This window comes from Paralichthys olivaceus, chromosome 8, assembly GCF_024713975.1.
Source record: "Paralichthys olivaceus isolate ysfri-2021 chromosome 8, ASM2471397v2, whole genome shotgun sequence".
NCBI lineage: Eukaryota > Metazoa > Chordata > Actinopteri > Pleuronectiformes > Paralichthyidae > Paralichthys > Paralichthys olivaceus.
Genome location: NC_091100.1, coordinates 12,153,519 through 12,170,047, shown reverse-complemented (window position 1 = coordinate 12,170,047; position 16,529 = coordinate 12,153,519). Strand labels below are relative to the sequence as shown.

General features: G+C 41.3%; 1 protein-coding gene and 1 long non-coding RNA gene across 2 annotated transcripts in view; one reads left to right on the top strand and one right to left on the bottom strand.

The window, feature by feature from the left end:
* Nucleotides 1–15,677, top strand: part of tbc1d1 (TBC1 (tre-2/USP6, BUB2, cdc16) domain family, member 1) — a 38,403-nt gene extending 22,726 nt beyond the window's left edge. Inside the window, 9 exon segments of the mRNA XM_069529945.1 lie at nt 4,015–4,215; nt 7,220–7,381; nt 9,128–9,286; nt 10,911–11,011; nt 11,186–11,329; nt 12,136–12,295; nt 13,186–13,355; nt 13,904–14,080; nt 14,191–15,677. Coding sequence (XP_069386046.1) covers nt 4,015–4,215; nt 7,220–7,381; nt 9,128–9,286; nt 10,911–11,011; nt 11,186–11,329; nt 12,136–12,295; nt 13,186–13,355; nt 13,904–14,080; nt 14,191–14,484 — 1,568 coding nt within the window. The 3' untranslated portion in view covers nt 14,485–15,677.
* LOC138411122 (uncharacterized) lies at nt 7,384–8,350 on the bottom strand. The gene is made up of 3 exons (XR_011243779.1): nt 8,266–8,350; nt 7,620–7,725; nt 7,384–7,514 (listed from the first exon to the last, which is right to left on the bottom strand). It is a non-coding gene; the product is annotated as an uncharacterized lncRNA (long non-coding RNA).
* Nucleotides 15,678–16,529: the final 852 nt, after the last annotated feature.

The window sequence follows — 16,529 nt, the reverse complement described above, 5'->3', positions numbered from 1 at the left end:
ACAGTATACAAAACTAATTTACTTTTGAAATCTCAAGAAAAAGGTCATGCATGAATTACAATATTCTTGGTTCTCACAAAATCTCATCAGATTATTCAAAACAGGATATTTTTTGGTTTGTTGGCAATTTAAATTCCTGTCCCTGGGAAAGATTAGTCAGAATCACTTAGCTGATAATGTTCCTGTACATCTAAATTAAACACTTCAGATTGATAGTTGCTCGGGCATCTTGTGCTTGTCTTGGAGCTTTGAATTTTCCATTGCTCTGTCCATAGGACTAATGTTTGTCAATGAAGTGAAAAAAAAAACTTAATGATGAGCAGAGCATGTTTACCTGAAAAGCTTGAATGCCCTATTTTAGATTTATGAAATACAATAGAAAAGGGCGTTTTACATTTTGCTGTTATAAATCAAAGCAATCTCAGTATATGCCCACGCAGGTGTGTGTGTGTGTGTGTGTGTGACTGTCTGACTGTGCAGAGAGTAGGAATCATGCTTGTGCTTGCATGTCCTCAGATCCTATTTTTTGATAATTATGTGTGTGTGTGTGTGTGTGTGTTTCTGTCTGTCTGTCTGTCTGTCTGTGTTTCTGTCTGTCTGTGTTTCTGTCTGTCTGTCTGTCTGTCTGTGTTTCTGTCTGTCTGTCTGTGTTTCTGTCTGTCTGTGCAGTATAAAGAAGTGTTGACAGTTGTAATTCTAGTTTGACGCCTCTATGAAACACTGAATTAATTAGTAAATGTCTAGAATATGTATGAATGTGTGAAATTATGGATGTAATTGAAAACTGTAGTGGAACCACAATTCACCAGTAAACATATTCATGACATCATTGAGTCATATTAGCATTTTGCCTTGGGTCAGCTGGTCTCAGCCCGTTATCTGTTTGTGCCTCGGCTCATTTGGACATTACATGGACACTGAACTAAGGTTTGGCAGAGTAAAGTCCACTTAATGTCCAATTCATCCCATTCGGACATTTGCTCTCACACATATGGTTCCTTTGGTAAATGTCTCGAAACGTTCATGTTTGCAGTGCATGTATGAATTCAGTCTGTTTCTGGTCTGGCCCAAAAAAAATTTCAGAGTTAAAGAGTTTGTTTGAGTAACGAACATTAAACCGAAATTACGGTGGTAACCAACAATTGTTATTCCTGTTTGATGTAGCAGTTATCTCTAGATGTTGCTTTATGATATTTGATATTTTAGGGTGATAGTTTTTTGTGTCGTGGTAAATAGATCCCAAGTTTCAGTATTTCTTGACAGATTTGTTGTGACTGATATGACCACTGTTATCTTTGAATATGTGATTTTTCTTTTTAATTTGTGCCGTGCATCTTGTGTCTGTCTGAGCCACCTGAATTCCAAGAACACATCATTTGTCATTTATAATATTATGGTCTTTGCCCATTTGAAATGTGCCACATTGTGGAAGAATATTGGGAGTGCGCAAACAGAAAAGCATTATGCATATATATAATTATGCATAGCTAGATATATATCCACTGCTTCCCTTGATTAGGGAGTGTTTGTGTGTTATTTCAAATATTGAGTAGTGACGTGAAGATAAAGTCACGAAGAAATGCCAAATGTCAACCTGCATGGAACCACAAAAGTAAACTGAGGCACTTTGTGTCACAAGGTGTTGGATCCACCTTTATTCTGTAACTGCCATATTTGAAGTACTATGGATAAATCACACATAGAAAATGTAAAGTGCCTAAAAATATGACAGAATAGGCCAAACCACAAGAAAACTGCAACAGCAAAGAGTTTTAGTCGTCTCTGTTTATTACATAGTTTTAAGAGCCGTGCTTAAGCTACCACTGAGGGGTGCCAGAACCCAAAATGTACAAATCCATCATCATGGATTTAACTACATACTGCAGCCACAAACATTTCCATTCAATCCAATCATCAGCTCTCTGATGCAGTTTCAACAACAACTTTACAACCTTCATAAGGGCAGGGATAGTGTTTTATAATGATAAGCATTAACATTACTTTATTCACTCCTGTACACACCCCTTCTGGATTTTGTGTCAAATGAAACAGGAATACATTTTTCCGCTGGATATGCTTTTGATCATAGGTTGTGTTTAGAAGTGTCATCAAGTGTACACTAAATGACCCATTCAAGTGAAACAGGTGAACAGCAGGTAAACATGCTCTCCTCATCATTAACAGGTGAAATTGAGCTGATAGCTTAAATCTGGCATAAATCATCTCTTCTCATTTTGAGATAAAATGTTTTTGTGCATTGTCCTTGTTTAATAAAAAAAAAAATTAATCTTCACCAAAGTTTATTTCAACAGTCAACTGCCAGGAAGTAAAATAAGAATAGTGCTTTTACCAAGTCAGTGTGCTGGCCTACGTTCTGCCTGAATGCAATGCGGTGTTGGGTTTGGAGTTGGGTGTGTACTTTTATGTGTGTGCTTACATGCATGAGGTCATGGGTGTGTCGAGTGTGTGCTTGTGTGCATTTGTGTGAGTGTGTGTTTGAGGGGGTGGCGGTGTCTCAAGGTCATGTTGACAGTCCACACACAGACAGCGCCAGAGGAAAGCGCCAGCCTTGTTGACCCTCTTTACATGTTGTTTGTGCGTGTGTGCGCGCGCACTGGGACTCAGTTCTTGCCAAGGTGGAGTGTTTGCTTAGGGAGTGGATGCCACTTTTGTACAAATGCGTGTGTGTGAGAGAGAGGGATTAAGTATTTACAGTAATGAATCTGGTTATGGTTAAGATATGGGGTTAAGGAATTATTGTACAGTAGTCAGTGGAGAGTCCCCACAAGGATCACAGAATATGTTTGTGCCTGTGTGTGCATTTTCACGCCTAAAAGTAAAGTCTCTGTTAACGCAGTATAACAGTCTGTTGATCTAAGAAATACATGACTCCTCAAGAGTTTACCTTTTCTGTGTGTGTCTGTGTTATGCATGTGTCTGGTATGTCTTAGTGTCACTTTTAACTTAAGAACCATATGTTTGTTTAGTGACTCTGCTGGGTTCAAGATGCCACACAGTCTCCCTGACACACACACAAAGAAACACATTAATGTTAACCCCATCAGACACAACGAAGAAGATACACGTCATCGTGTGTATGTGTCTGTGCACACATGAGTGTATATGTGTTGAGGTAAAGTATGTGGGTTTGTCTTTGAACAAATATGTGGTGTGTATGCGTATTATTTAGGTATTGCTCATGTGAAATTTAAGGTGAACACAATTGAAGGTTAGGTTAGGTTATGGTTAAGCATCAGAGTAGTTCTTAGAGGTTAGATCAAGTCTACATTAATTTAAATCAATGTAATGCGCGTGTTTGCGTGTGTGTGTGTGTGTGTGTGTGTGTGTGTGTGTGTGTGTGTGTGTGTGTGTGTGTGTGTGTGTGTGTGTGTTGCTATCTGGATAGTTGTTATGTCCTTTTTCTAAACAACACAGGGTATTTTGAGGTTTGGGATCCACCCTGTACTTTTGGGTGGAGTCACAAAAACACTTTTTTTACTCTGTTTGTGTGTGTGCGCGTGTGTGCACGCACGCCTGTGTGTGTAGCGTGTTGCTACCAACTGTGTCAAATGTATCTTTGTTTAGCATTTAAATTTTATTTTCCATGACTGTCAGAGGGATTGACAGAGAGGGAAAGGTCAGACAGCCTCTCTGCGGTTTTAACTCATTCGATGAGCTGTGGTCCGGATCTGAAACTGCTCAGATTGGGTTCTGCATTTTGTCCGTTTGACCAATTGAAATAAAGCTGTGATGACAATGTGAGACTCAGAAAATATCAGTTAATTTGTTGTAGTTCCATCCCATAAACATTCCCTCTTTTAATTGTGCCAACAATCACCATATACCACATAATCACAAAGCTAGCTGAAACCTGCTTCCAAATGTGTTACATAATTTCTGTATTATCCATATAATTCTTCTGTTGTCTTGTTTGCTGCAGCAACGGACACCTAATGTTGCACATAATCTTACCTAATCAAATGTGGCTAATGCATAATTTCTTATGTCTTTCAGAGCGGGGGGACTCCTGTCTCGATGGTGGTCGAGTGTGCATGGGTCTGGTGGGAGCTGGAGGAAGTGGAGACTCGTCCATGAGAGCGGTGCCTGAGGAGAGGCCGAAGAGGAGCAAAGAGGAGCTCAGGGATCTGTGGACGAAGGCCATCCTGCAGCAAATCCTGCTGCAGAGGATGGAGAGAGAGAACCAGAAACTGCAGGGTGAGTCAGATGCATTCTGGGGCTTTGTTACCATACAGGATCTGAAAAAAGCCTACACCCCAATTCTTTGGATATGCACAAAATGGCACCCACTCATAAACATTAACCCCTATATATAAACATATATGATTTTTTTTATCAACATTCCCATGTAATTCTTTCATCCCAACCCATATCAAAATTCAATGACCCACACTAACAAACAAACACAGATGAAAACATAACCTCCCTTACTCACTATAATGAACAATGTAATGTAATTATAATTGTTATTAACACTTAGTGCTGCAACAAATTGTGATCATCTTATAATACATGGAACAGCCAATATTGCTTAACTTAAATTAAGAATGTTTGCCTAAAATGTAAAAGAATAATCCAGTGCTTATAGGGTTAAGCTTGCTGCCCGAGACACTATCGTTGATATTATTGAGCCACAAGAGATTTTACTAGTACCATTTCTTGTAAACTTGGCCTGCATTTCTTGGCTTCACCAAGAGCAGCTGCCAGCATTGTTTCATTAAGCTCTTTCTAACGCTGTTGAAGAAACATGATGAGTTGGTTTTTGTAAAAGCTAAGAGCACGTCTTTCTTTGATCTCATCTCTGGCAAGATGCCTTTCCAGATGTGCATACAGACAGGTTAGGTAATCGTGTACACACCTGTTTTTCTGTCTTTGAATATATGGACCCACCACAAATTAAAGGGTTATATAATATATAGTTGTGTGTGTGTTTTCTGGTTAGCATATCTAGGGGTGTGTTCACCACCTCTTTCCTGACCCAGTTGGCACATATCAACACACACCTATGCTTCACACCCGTAACTATGTGCACTCTACACAAAACATTAATTCACACACACGCAACAGATAGAAATGATGCCTCCGCAGCAGGGTGTGGATCGAGGGAATATAGGTCAATATTGATGTAAGAAAATCCCTCTATTCAGATAGTGACACAAAGTTGTTGTGCTCACCAACATTCACATCTCAAGCGTGTGACGTCTTTCTTTGGCGTCTATGTTTTAAGTGTGTTTTATTCCTCCCACTGTGTGCACTCCACCTTTCTATCTGTTATTTGTCTGGGTGGAGCACATCTCTCTGTCGTCCATTCTTTCAGTTTATCTCTCTCACTGTTGCCTGGTTTATGGGTCAGCTGTGTAAGTGTGTGCACGCGCGGCTCCATCAGTGTGAGTGTATCTTTGTCAGCTCCAGGGTGGAGTATCCTGTCCCGTTGTGGGTTGATCACGACCGGGCAGTTCCGGCAGCAGTGAGTGAGAGAAACTGAGAGATTTAGCACTAACTGGGCCAGTTGGGGCGAATCCTGATAGACGAGACTCTGCCTGCTCCAGACAGCTGATAAGACAGGCAGCAGCCTCTCCAACAGCATCTATTCTTACTCTGGGTGTGTCAGCTATCTGCTCCGTCCAAGTTTTGTCCCTTTATTATGTGGGATACGCCCTCCAGGTCACTCCCGCTACTTTTCTGTCGTTGATTGCAGAGGCCATGATATGCAGCACTTCATAAGAGGCACTCGGACCTCTTGAGATCTTCTCAATTTATCTTGTGCTTGGTTATTTACACAGGAGTTCATTCTGGAGTTCCTCTATGTATAGCAATCCACTTTTGCAAGGCACGGAATTTACTTATCCTCATTTTGTTTTTTAAAGCTTTTTTGCTATTTCATTGTATCTGTTATACAAGCGTCCAGCGAAGTTCCCCCTATCGTTTCCTGGAACGTATTAGTGCAGTGTCTCCTTCCTGTCCCACAGTGATGACATACTCTGTTCAGATCTGCCAAGTTGCACTCGGTCACTGGGTGGACACCACACATGGAGGGGAAGGGTGGGGACGTCCAGGAGGGGAAGAAGGGAGAAAAGGGAGGGGGAGAGCGTGGTTAACAGATGAGACAAATGTGGGATTGACTGAGAAGAAAGAGTTGAGTGTTGGCAGGAAAGAGAAAGAGAAGAAGAGATGGTCTGTGGGGGGAGAGATTAGTGGAGAGTGAAAGGAAGGGTGTTGTCATACAGAGAGCAACAGAAGAGGGGGTGCTGGGTGTGCCCTCACCTTCTTTGATCACTGGTGTCAGCGTGTTGCAACGAAACACAGCTTGTGTGTTTGTGTTAAGTTTGTAAACTGAGAGTCCACAGACGGTGTTTCCCTCATGCAGTGTGACAATTATAGTATGATTGGATCCAATAAAACACGTCATACAACTACACACTCTTTGTTAACTTGATGGCCCTTAATACCTGTTAAAAAGAAGCTGTGAGACATTAAAGCAGCTCCAATTGACATTTATATGTAACGAAAAAAACAATGCATGATATTTTTCAATGTAAGCCTCACTGCATTCATAGAGTTGTATTCAGTTGCATCAGGCAGTTTTCAGCAAAGAAGCTCTAAAATCAACTGCACACCAATTAGCAACAGTTGGCCAACACTGCAGCAGGTGATCCCAGTGGAGCATTTAGTAGCTTAAGGTCCTGATGTTTCTCTCAGGATATGGTAGAGACCAAAACAGAGCTGAAAGAAACTCAACTGTGGGTAGGAACACATTTTCTAAATGGAGATGCTACTTAACTGTTTACTTCCCTTAACTAATCTCAAAAGGTCATAATGTTTCACGGTTGTGCTTAGAACAATTTTTTTTGTCCCTTGAGTGACCACACAATGTTTTGCAGGTCACAGAACTTAACCACCAGCACTACTCCTGTAGTTATTTATCCCACCGTCCCAGCTGTTGCTGACTCTTCCAGCTGTTTGCCTCCAAGGTTTCCCAACCGATACACATTTCTGTAGATGATGATGACTACAAAATAAATTTGATGTAACCTCAAATCCTCTTTTATGTAAAAGTGATGGTTTTATTTTATAAAACTGCAGTCACTGTCACATAGTCTCCTCTATACTGTTTTTACTCTTATGACCGTTTAGCTTAATACAACAAGGGGTAAGTAGAAGTCATTATTCACACTTGTGATCCGTGTTTTTATGTTCTTAGCCTCCGAGAGCGACCTGCAGAACAAGCGCCTGAAGCTGGACTACGAGGAGATCACTCCATGTCTGAAGGAGGTCACTCTGGTGTGGGAGAAGATGATGGGAACTCCTGGTAGAGCAAAGGTCAAATTTGACACAGAGACCATACATGCTGCTGTTGCACAAGGTACATGTTTGGCTCTACCTTTGTTCTTTTTCAAAATCACCAGGTATTTGCATATGTCGGCCAGAGCGTCATGCATCAAGGTCCAAAACTGAATGTTTTGTAACTTTCTCCTTATCATCACCGTCGATCTGGCCTGTTTTTCCAAACATAGCAAAAAGAGAGCATGAATTCAATAAAGTATTTCTAATCCAGTGTTTGTGATCACACTGAAGTTTGTATTTTCCTTGCACAACTTTACCCTCCGTTTGCGTCTCTCACTGTCAGGGCTTTCTGTTCTGTCCATTTTCAAGTATCAGCATGTTTTGCACATATGACAGGAAAGGTTTCCTCCTCTGCTCTCAGCCCTGAACATATTGTAACAGGCGAGATCTCAAGGCTATAACATACGAACACACAGAGAAATATACTGGCAACAGCAATGTTCCATCCTCTATGATGCAAGCTGATGGCATCAAATAAAAATTCTGACCACACCTTCTGATAGGACAGGAGAAGTCATGGTCTCAAGTTTGATCTGTACATGATGACAGTTTGATGGTTGTAATCAGGCTCTTTATTTTAAAGACCCAATGCTGATAAGGTTTGCATTAGCAAGTTAATTAAAATACTAATTCCTTTATTACCCTCTCTCATTAAAATTACTAAGGAGCTTTTGACCAAGGCTATTAAAGGAAGAGTTAGACATTTTGTGGAATAACTTATCCCCTTTCTGGTTTAGAGTCAGATGAGAAGATAAATATCACTTCCAGGTCTGTCTTACAAATAAGGCTCCAGGCTACAGCACCCTACACTTGCTTATATTCGCTTTGCATGTGACTGAAAATGCAAAACGCTGAAAAAAAAAAAACGTTACTGATGCATTGATAAGTCAACTATTTACTAACCACAGTCCTAGCTGTTAGGCCATTTCCAGTCTTTATGCAAAGCTCAGCTGATTTACTTAGCTAAGTATCCCTTTCCTCTTCTGACTCGTCACTCAAAAGCAATTAAGTGCATTTTTTAAAATGTTGAACTGTTGCTTTAACCTCCAACTGCTGATTTGATTGTGGTCTTTCTGGGTGGAATCCAGGTGCGGATGCGCAGAGTGAGTGTGGAGTGTGAACAGGGTGTCACTGAAATAGAGAGCATGCTCTCAGTGAAGATACATTTTAAATATGTTTCTCTGCTAATAAATGAGTAACAATGCTCCACCCCACCACTTGTAATCCAAGCAGTGCACAAGTCAGTAATTGTGTGATGCACCACATATCAGAGTCCATGGGATTATAATAATGCAAAGCTCAGAATATTAAATCCTTGTTGTCAGATAATCTGAAAATATTAGTTGTAAAGTCAAGGTTCTGATTTACTTATTTTCCCAATCCAATTATCATATGTATACTTATCCAAGTTTAATAATGAATCTCCCTGCAATAGAGAAAATAATGTAGAACAATGGCACACCTCACCTCACTGTTGAATGTAGAAACATTAACATTTTCAAACTGTTGTCTGCCACTCAGTCAAACTAATTACTGGGCTGACATGAGGCATTTTTACAGTTGAGCCACTTCACCTTGTTTCCTGGTATGACTACACATTACCGTAGAATTTGGACAACATGGATACATTCTTCAGACATTCACAAATAGAAGAAACCAGTTTTTGACAACATCCACAGATAAGAAACGTTAACATGATTTTCTACCTTTGCACTTCCTCACCTCACCCCACTCCACCCCCCTTCATCTCTGTCATCTCCAGCAGGAGTCCCGAGGCAGCATCGAGGCGAGATCTAGAAGTTTCTCTCTGAGCAGTATCTGCTCAGGCAGACGGTGCCCTCCCGACCCCCAGCCAACCCCACTCCATACAAAGAGCTGCTGAAACAGCTCACCTCGCAGCAACATGCCATCCTCATAGACCTGGGTAATGCACGCAAATGCATACACACACAATATCTGTTCACTCACGTCCATTTTCAAATGCTTTATTTTGAAGCTATTCTGACATATGGAAAGGAAAGAGACTAAATACCCGCTGCATAAACATACTAATATCATACATATGCATCCACACAGACTTTACAAATAGGTTTTACGATTTCAACTTTTTTAATTAATTATTTTTCACTGATTGTTCTAACCATCCATTTTCTTTAAAACAATGCCTATATTCACCTGAGTAGTACTGACAAGAATGTGATTTAAATGTTTTTTAATCAAAACTTTTTGATTAAATAATTTATAATTGATTGTGTGACCAACATGCATTTAAAATCTTTACGTTTTAGTTAGTGAACATTGCAGAAAGTCTGCAGAGTAGTGGACAAAGTTTCATTTTTAACACTTGCTTCAAATGCTTCCAACACCTCTACCCCAAGCACTCTCTCACACACACACACACACACACACACACACACACACACACACACACACACACACACCCACACTCATACATATACACACACACACACATACAGTTCCTACACCCCACCCATTTAACACCCACATACACATATATACACATCCACCCGCACATTAATCCCTGTAGTGCTTAACCTCCTGTGTTTTTGTTTTTGGCCTTGTGTCTCTCATCTGCTTATCATGATCATGTTCACGCCAAAGTGGGTTGGGACGACAGTAACGACGTGTGCAGTGAGGTTTTCTGACACTGCCCAAGCTGAAGGTGTTAGATTCTGTAGAATGAAAGCACACACAATGTTCATGATACTTTGTGGGTAGAAGACGCTTGTCATGAATTGATATAAGTTAGGCAAGAGGAAGGAGGTTTAGAATTTAGACTTGTTAAGGTCACTACTCCAACACCTAACATTCAGCACTCATAACAGTGGTATGCACTCCCAGTTACTTTCCTTCTGGCGAGGGAGGGGTTTGTGCCATTATGTACACAAACATAAAGCCCCCTTCTCCCCTCCACTCACAAGTTTGCCATTGTCTTTTCCAAAGCTGTACTCTCACACACTGTAAGACAAGAACCTCATTCACACGACCACAAGCACACACACACACCTATTCCCAGCCTGTCAATGTTAAGAATGTTCTTTTACAGATACCAGGCCCTCATTATGTTGTCATTTCTGAAAGGTACAAGTAGCATGTGCTTTTACATGTTAATCTTCTGAAGCAGGACGGTATGAGGTCTTTGTGTGAAGCTGCATTCATGTATGTGCGTTTTCGCGGAACATGTTTGTAAGCATCGCGGCCTAGCTCAGGTTGCCACATGCTCCTTTTCCAACACCAACAGCAAAGTGTGAATTCTAGCGTCCCCAGGCAAAGTCATGAGACCTTTTGCTTTAAACACATGTACACACCCAAAGCCTTTGGTCTATTATTGTAGTTCACTCAGATTCTTGACAGGAGTATGTCAAAGTAAATCGAATGTATTAAAGATCTTTTGGTGGTTTTAGATGTATATCAGTTTGATCTCAGCCATCAAATAGATGCTTGAGTAGCATAGTGTTTCATACTGACTATAAATAGTGGAGATGTTTTGCAATGTAGATCAATTCTTGCTCTTTTCTTTTGTCCAGGTCGCACTTTTCCCACTCATCCATATTTCCAAGCCCAGTTGGGGGCAGGACAGCTGTCTCTGTATAACATACTGAAAGCCTACTCACTGCTGGATCCTGAGGTATCATTTCAAATTTTTTTCATGCCTTCTCTCTTTCTTCCTCTTTCACTTTATTTTTCCTCCCTCCGACTTTTGATTGACTAAATTCTCAACTGTCTTCCAGGCTTAAGTTTTTTTTTTCCTCCTTCCCTGTGTGCGCGGATGTCAAGTTTGTTATTGTTGTTGTTGTTGTAGGTGGGCTACTGCCAGGGCCTGTCCTTCATAGCTGGAGTCCTGCTGTTACACATGGGGGAGGAGGATGCCTTCTACATGCTCAAATTTCTGATGTATGATGTAGGACTTCGCAAACAGTACAGGCCTGACATGATTATCCTGCAGGTAAGATTTGTTCTCGCACACACACACACTGACACACAATCTGTTTATATGTCCATTCATCAATCAGTGCATTCATCTCACATCATCTATGTGAAATGTGATGCATCTCAGTCTCTCTATGTTTTCAGAATTGCAGTGATCAGATTACACCCAATGTTTATACTAAGTGACGGATTTAAAAGGTGCCGCACCATCGGTGGCATTGAGATGTAGTTACTGATGCTTTATTTGCATGAGAATTCAGCTGCATTTTTACCTGGTGTGAGGGGTTAGCACAGGAGTCTTGTTATTGATACCTACAGCATACGTTTTTGATTTATAGTTGAGAGCTGGATTTCACCTTCTAATAGAACTACTGCAACTCTAGAAGGATGATCCGTGATCAAGCAGCATTGTGCTTTAATTATATACCTAGCTGTTTTTCATTCAGTGTGTGAAATAGTGCGATGGGACGATTGTTCACTGTAAAAGTTGTGCAATTGTTCTTTTACATGCTGTGATAAGGCACATTTTCCATATTGCAAATTTGAGCAACTCAGCAGAAGATTTGCAGTAGAAATGGCTTCGCTAGATGTGTGTTACCCAAAGAGAGCGAATATCTAAAGATCCTTGATGTTGACTTTATTCTACACCAGCATCAGAAGAAAACAAAAGCAGTCCATTAACGGTTCCTGTGGTCTCTTAATGGGATCTGGTTAGCCACTAACATTTAAACCATGTACAAAACAGTTAAAGCACAAGCTCCATACACTTGACCACATCCTTCCAGTCAGACCAGTAAAAAAAATTCAATCTGTTGATGTCAGATTCAGATGTACCAGTTGTCGCGGCTGCTCCATGACTACCACAGGGATCTCTACAGCCACCTGGAGCAGCAAGAAATCGGGCCCAGCTTATATGCCACCCCCTGGTTCCTCACTGCCTTCGCCTCGCATTTCCCCCTCGGCTTTGTGGCCAGAGTCTTCGGTAAGCACTTGTCCGTGTATCTCTGTAAATTCACTCAGATAAATTACCTTAGTTCTAGCTGGTCACACAAAAACAGAAGATGTAGAAAGTTAAATGCACCTAAAAGACTCGTGGCAGTGAAAACGTGAGTAGAAGAAATAAAAGTATAAACTGAAGCTTTATGATAATGATCAAAACTTTGCAGTTTCTGTGAGATGAGGGCTGTAATGGTGAGTCGTGCACATTCCAGACACATTTGCAATTAAATCTTTGTCACTTCAAGTTAATGTTTTTTTCCTCTAAAGCAGCATTTATCATTTGTGTAGAACACATCACACACCTCCTCTTTGTGTACCGTGTGTGTTTACTTATGTCTTTGCTCTTATGTCCCTCATTTCCTGCTTACCGTTGTTTTCATGGCAAATTTCTGAGACAGTGCTCAGTTACTGAACCAGGCACACTGGCTCCTTGTGCTCATCTTAGCATAACACAGTGTGTGTGGGGGGGGTTGCGTGAATGCACACATGCGTGTATTTGTGTAAGCTGCAGTTAGAGGGCATCATCATTATATCACTGAAGTTTCTGATATCATGTTTGGGCCTCCACACCTCCACTCCCATTCCTTAATCTTTTGTATGATCTCATGCAGTGGTGCTCCTCCCTGATTCAGAGGACAAACATGAACACGCACCTACTCTGACACTCAGCCTGACCTGTATTTATTTTTACTCAAACATTTTTATTGACATCAAACCATCCATCATTTGAAAAGCCCTTTAATTCCCCAATCAACACCTGTCATTTTACCTTGCAGAATTTAAAAAGATGTCATGTCACCATTTCTAATCTCCTGTCTCTCTGCTTTATTTTTTCTCTTCTTTTATTTCGGACTCCTCCTTGTCGTGCGTCAGACATGTTGTTCCTGCAGGGGTCAGAGGTCATCTTCAAAGTGGCCATGAGTCTGCTGGGGAGCCACAAACCTCTGATCCTTCAGCACGACAGCCTGGAGTCCATTGTGGACTTCATCAAGACCACGCTGCCCAACCTGGGTCTGGTGCAGATGGAGAAAACCATCAACCAGGTTAGAAGAAGAGACAAATGTGTAACTAACTCCTGAATGTAACACAAAAAAAAAAGACTCATTTGTCTCTGCCTGTTTTTATGGATCTGATCTTATTTGAGAGATCATAGTTCGTAGTAAACAAGAAAATGGAGAATGAGTTACAGAGGCTAAACAATCGGAGCCACACCTGCTGCTTATTACAGGAAGACTACTGAACGTCAGCACCCGGCTCACGTGTTGAACGACTGCAGTTACCCAGCTTCAGCTTCAGAATTGCATGTGTCAGGTTGTTTTTATGAGGCCATCTCATGTAAACTGATGTCAATATAACAACATTCAGCATTAACATGTGTGATAATGTCAAATGTCAGTCATCTGGAGGTGGGCAGAGCTGAAGCTCACCCGGGCTTTGCTGTTATTGTAAGAATTATTTCCTCAGTGCACAGCTGATCCAGGCCACCATGCTTTCAACTCTCTACTTTACTCCCAAATAAAGTGGTTTTGAGTAAATCAATTTGGGAATAAATGTTCCCTCTGGCTGGTCCAACATTGTATGTGTCTGTCAGGTTTCTGAGATGGACGTGTCAAAGCAGCTCCAGGCCTATGAGGTGGAGTACCACGTCCTGCAGGATGAGCTGCTGGACACGCCCCCGACTCTCAACCAGCACCAGCGAGCAGCACAGCTGGAGAGGACCAATCAGAGCCTCCGACAGCAGAACCTCGACCTGCTCGAGGAGCTGCAGGTATACACACATACACACACACGCATACACACATGCATGATGCATGAACACAAGTTGTGAGCTCCATTGTTTTGCCCATTTTTATCCTTCAATCGGTCGTCTTCCACCAGGTATCTCATGCTCGCGTGCGCAGCCTCGAGAGCCAAGTGGAGGTGTTTGTCCAGTCGGAGGGTCGACTGAGGGAGCAGGTCTGTGCACTGGAGGAGGAGAAGAAGCAGCTGCTGAGCACGGTCACGCACCTCCAGGACCTCCTCACCTGCCTCGGCATACACAACTCCCTTGATGGACACACACTCCCTGCCACCCCCCCACCTGCTGATGGACACACAGCCTCAGCAGAAGCAAAGACCGACCGGACTGTGGAATCACTTCTCCACCCGTTGGCTCTTCCAGAGAGTTCATGACTGCAAATGATAAAATGTCCAAATAGTAAGGTCAAAGAGAGGAGGGGCTGGCTAAAGGAAACAGGACGTTGAGATGAGCTCTACCTCTGTCCTCCTCCAGGCTCCAGAATGTTTTCGTAAAAAAGAGGAGAGACAGATGAAGGAGGAGAAGAACGGCAAAGAACAAAAAGTTTGCATAATGTTAAGAAAGAAAATAAAGTTTGACCCTTAAGTATTATCCCAGAACTCCACAGACGCCCTCTTCCAACTCTCTAACAAATAGAAACAAAGAAGGGATTTGACCAACGATCCCCAAAGATAGCACCGTCTCACTTGCTGCAAAAACAATACAGTCACATTTGCACCTGTACTTGTACATTTGTGTCTCTGAATGTATTTTATGCCTTTGTTTTACTGCGTCGTGTGGAAAGTAGCCAAAGAGTAATTATTAATGTAAAACAAGCTCAAACAAAGTGTCACATACTCTGATGTTATCCTGGAGCAGCATGGTATTGATCACCCTCACACACCTAAAGTACAAAGATGAAATGTTCTCACAAAAGTGGGACAACAAAGTGAAATGAGGAGACGGGTGAAGAGATAAACTTCACGACAAATAGTTATGTTCTGTTGGAAAGTTTGAGTAAAACTTAATTTAAATGATCTTGCACAGTGGTGCTGGTATTCAGAGGTCAGACTCCTCCACAGTTTTGTTTTAAATTTCACTTAGCTTCAGTAGCTTTCAGAAAGAGTAACTCTGTAAATCCAGTTCATTTCACATGCTGTTTTTCACCCTTGAACACACTTTTGTGTAGGAAGGTGAATAGATGCAGTTTCAGCAGAAAACCTTAGAAGCGTAGTTGTATTTTTCTAATGAGGGGAAGAACAGACTTTTTTTTTTTTTTTAGATTGATTTATCGCTGGGAGACAAACTAATGTCCAAACCTTCAAACAGGAGACCTCTGCTGCTGAGACAGTTTGTCAGCTGTAAATCATTTTACTGTATCTAACACACTGAATTCATTCAGCCTGAGCTGCAGCTTGGCGTGTTTCTATGTGAATGTCTAAATGTGCGTCTGCGTGCTACAAATCTGTAGATTCACACTGTAAAGATGCTTCGCTCTTACTCCAGACTCTCCTTGCACATGTCTTTTGTAGTTTTATTGATTATTACTTGTCATAATGTACTTTAAAATACTTTTCATATCCTTTCAGCACATCTGAAGCTTCCATTATTTATTTCTGTGCGTGCAAACCATATGAACTCACATGTCAGACTGTTAGAGATGGTGTCGACTTTACAACCTCCTGTCTAAACATGCCACTCACTTTGAATGCTATGGGCTTGATATAAGGTTTCAGGCATATGGAAATATACTGTACACAGTATTTAGAACACAGACATGTATTTGTTTCTAGGAGCCCATGAGGTTGAAGCGTGTTGGGGCAAGTTGTGGCTGTTACCGTACATGAATACGTAACCTATAGCGCACCAACAGCAGAACCAACAAAGGTACACGATAACACAAGAAATTTTAGTTTCCTGTCATTTAAAAAAATATATATTTGTGTATAAACATCTTTCTTTCCTTGCACGTTTCTCTAACCTGCCAAGTGCCCTGGTTTCACCAATGGATTTTCTTTTGTTTTTTGTTTTGTTGAAGGGAACATTTCCTCAAAATAACAGGAGGATACAATTACACAAATCTCCCAGCGAAGTCTTTTCTCCTCCCATTCGTCAACCTGTTCTCTGAGATCTCCTCAGTGCACCCATTAATCAACCAGCTGCTCAGGCTGGAGTTATCATAGGTCACACAAATAACTATCATCAAGTCATTACAGCTGGTTGTGTGTCTCTGCATAGAAATACTCTTGGAAAAGATTTGTTTGTGCACTTTGCACAAATCGTGGTTAATCCAGCAGCTTGTGACGTTTAGTTTTTGTAAATATAACACAGAGATGACAAGATTTATAAAAGCTAAGTTTCCACCTTTCTGCTGAACAAGAGCAGCAGGGTCCAAGCCACCCAGTCTCCACCCTGCTGTAGTGTCTTCAAACAAGATCCT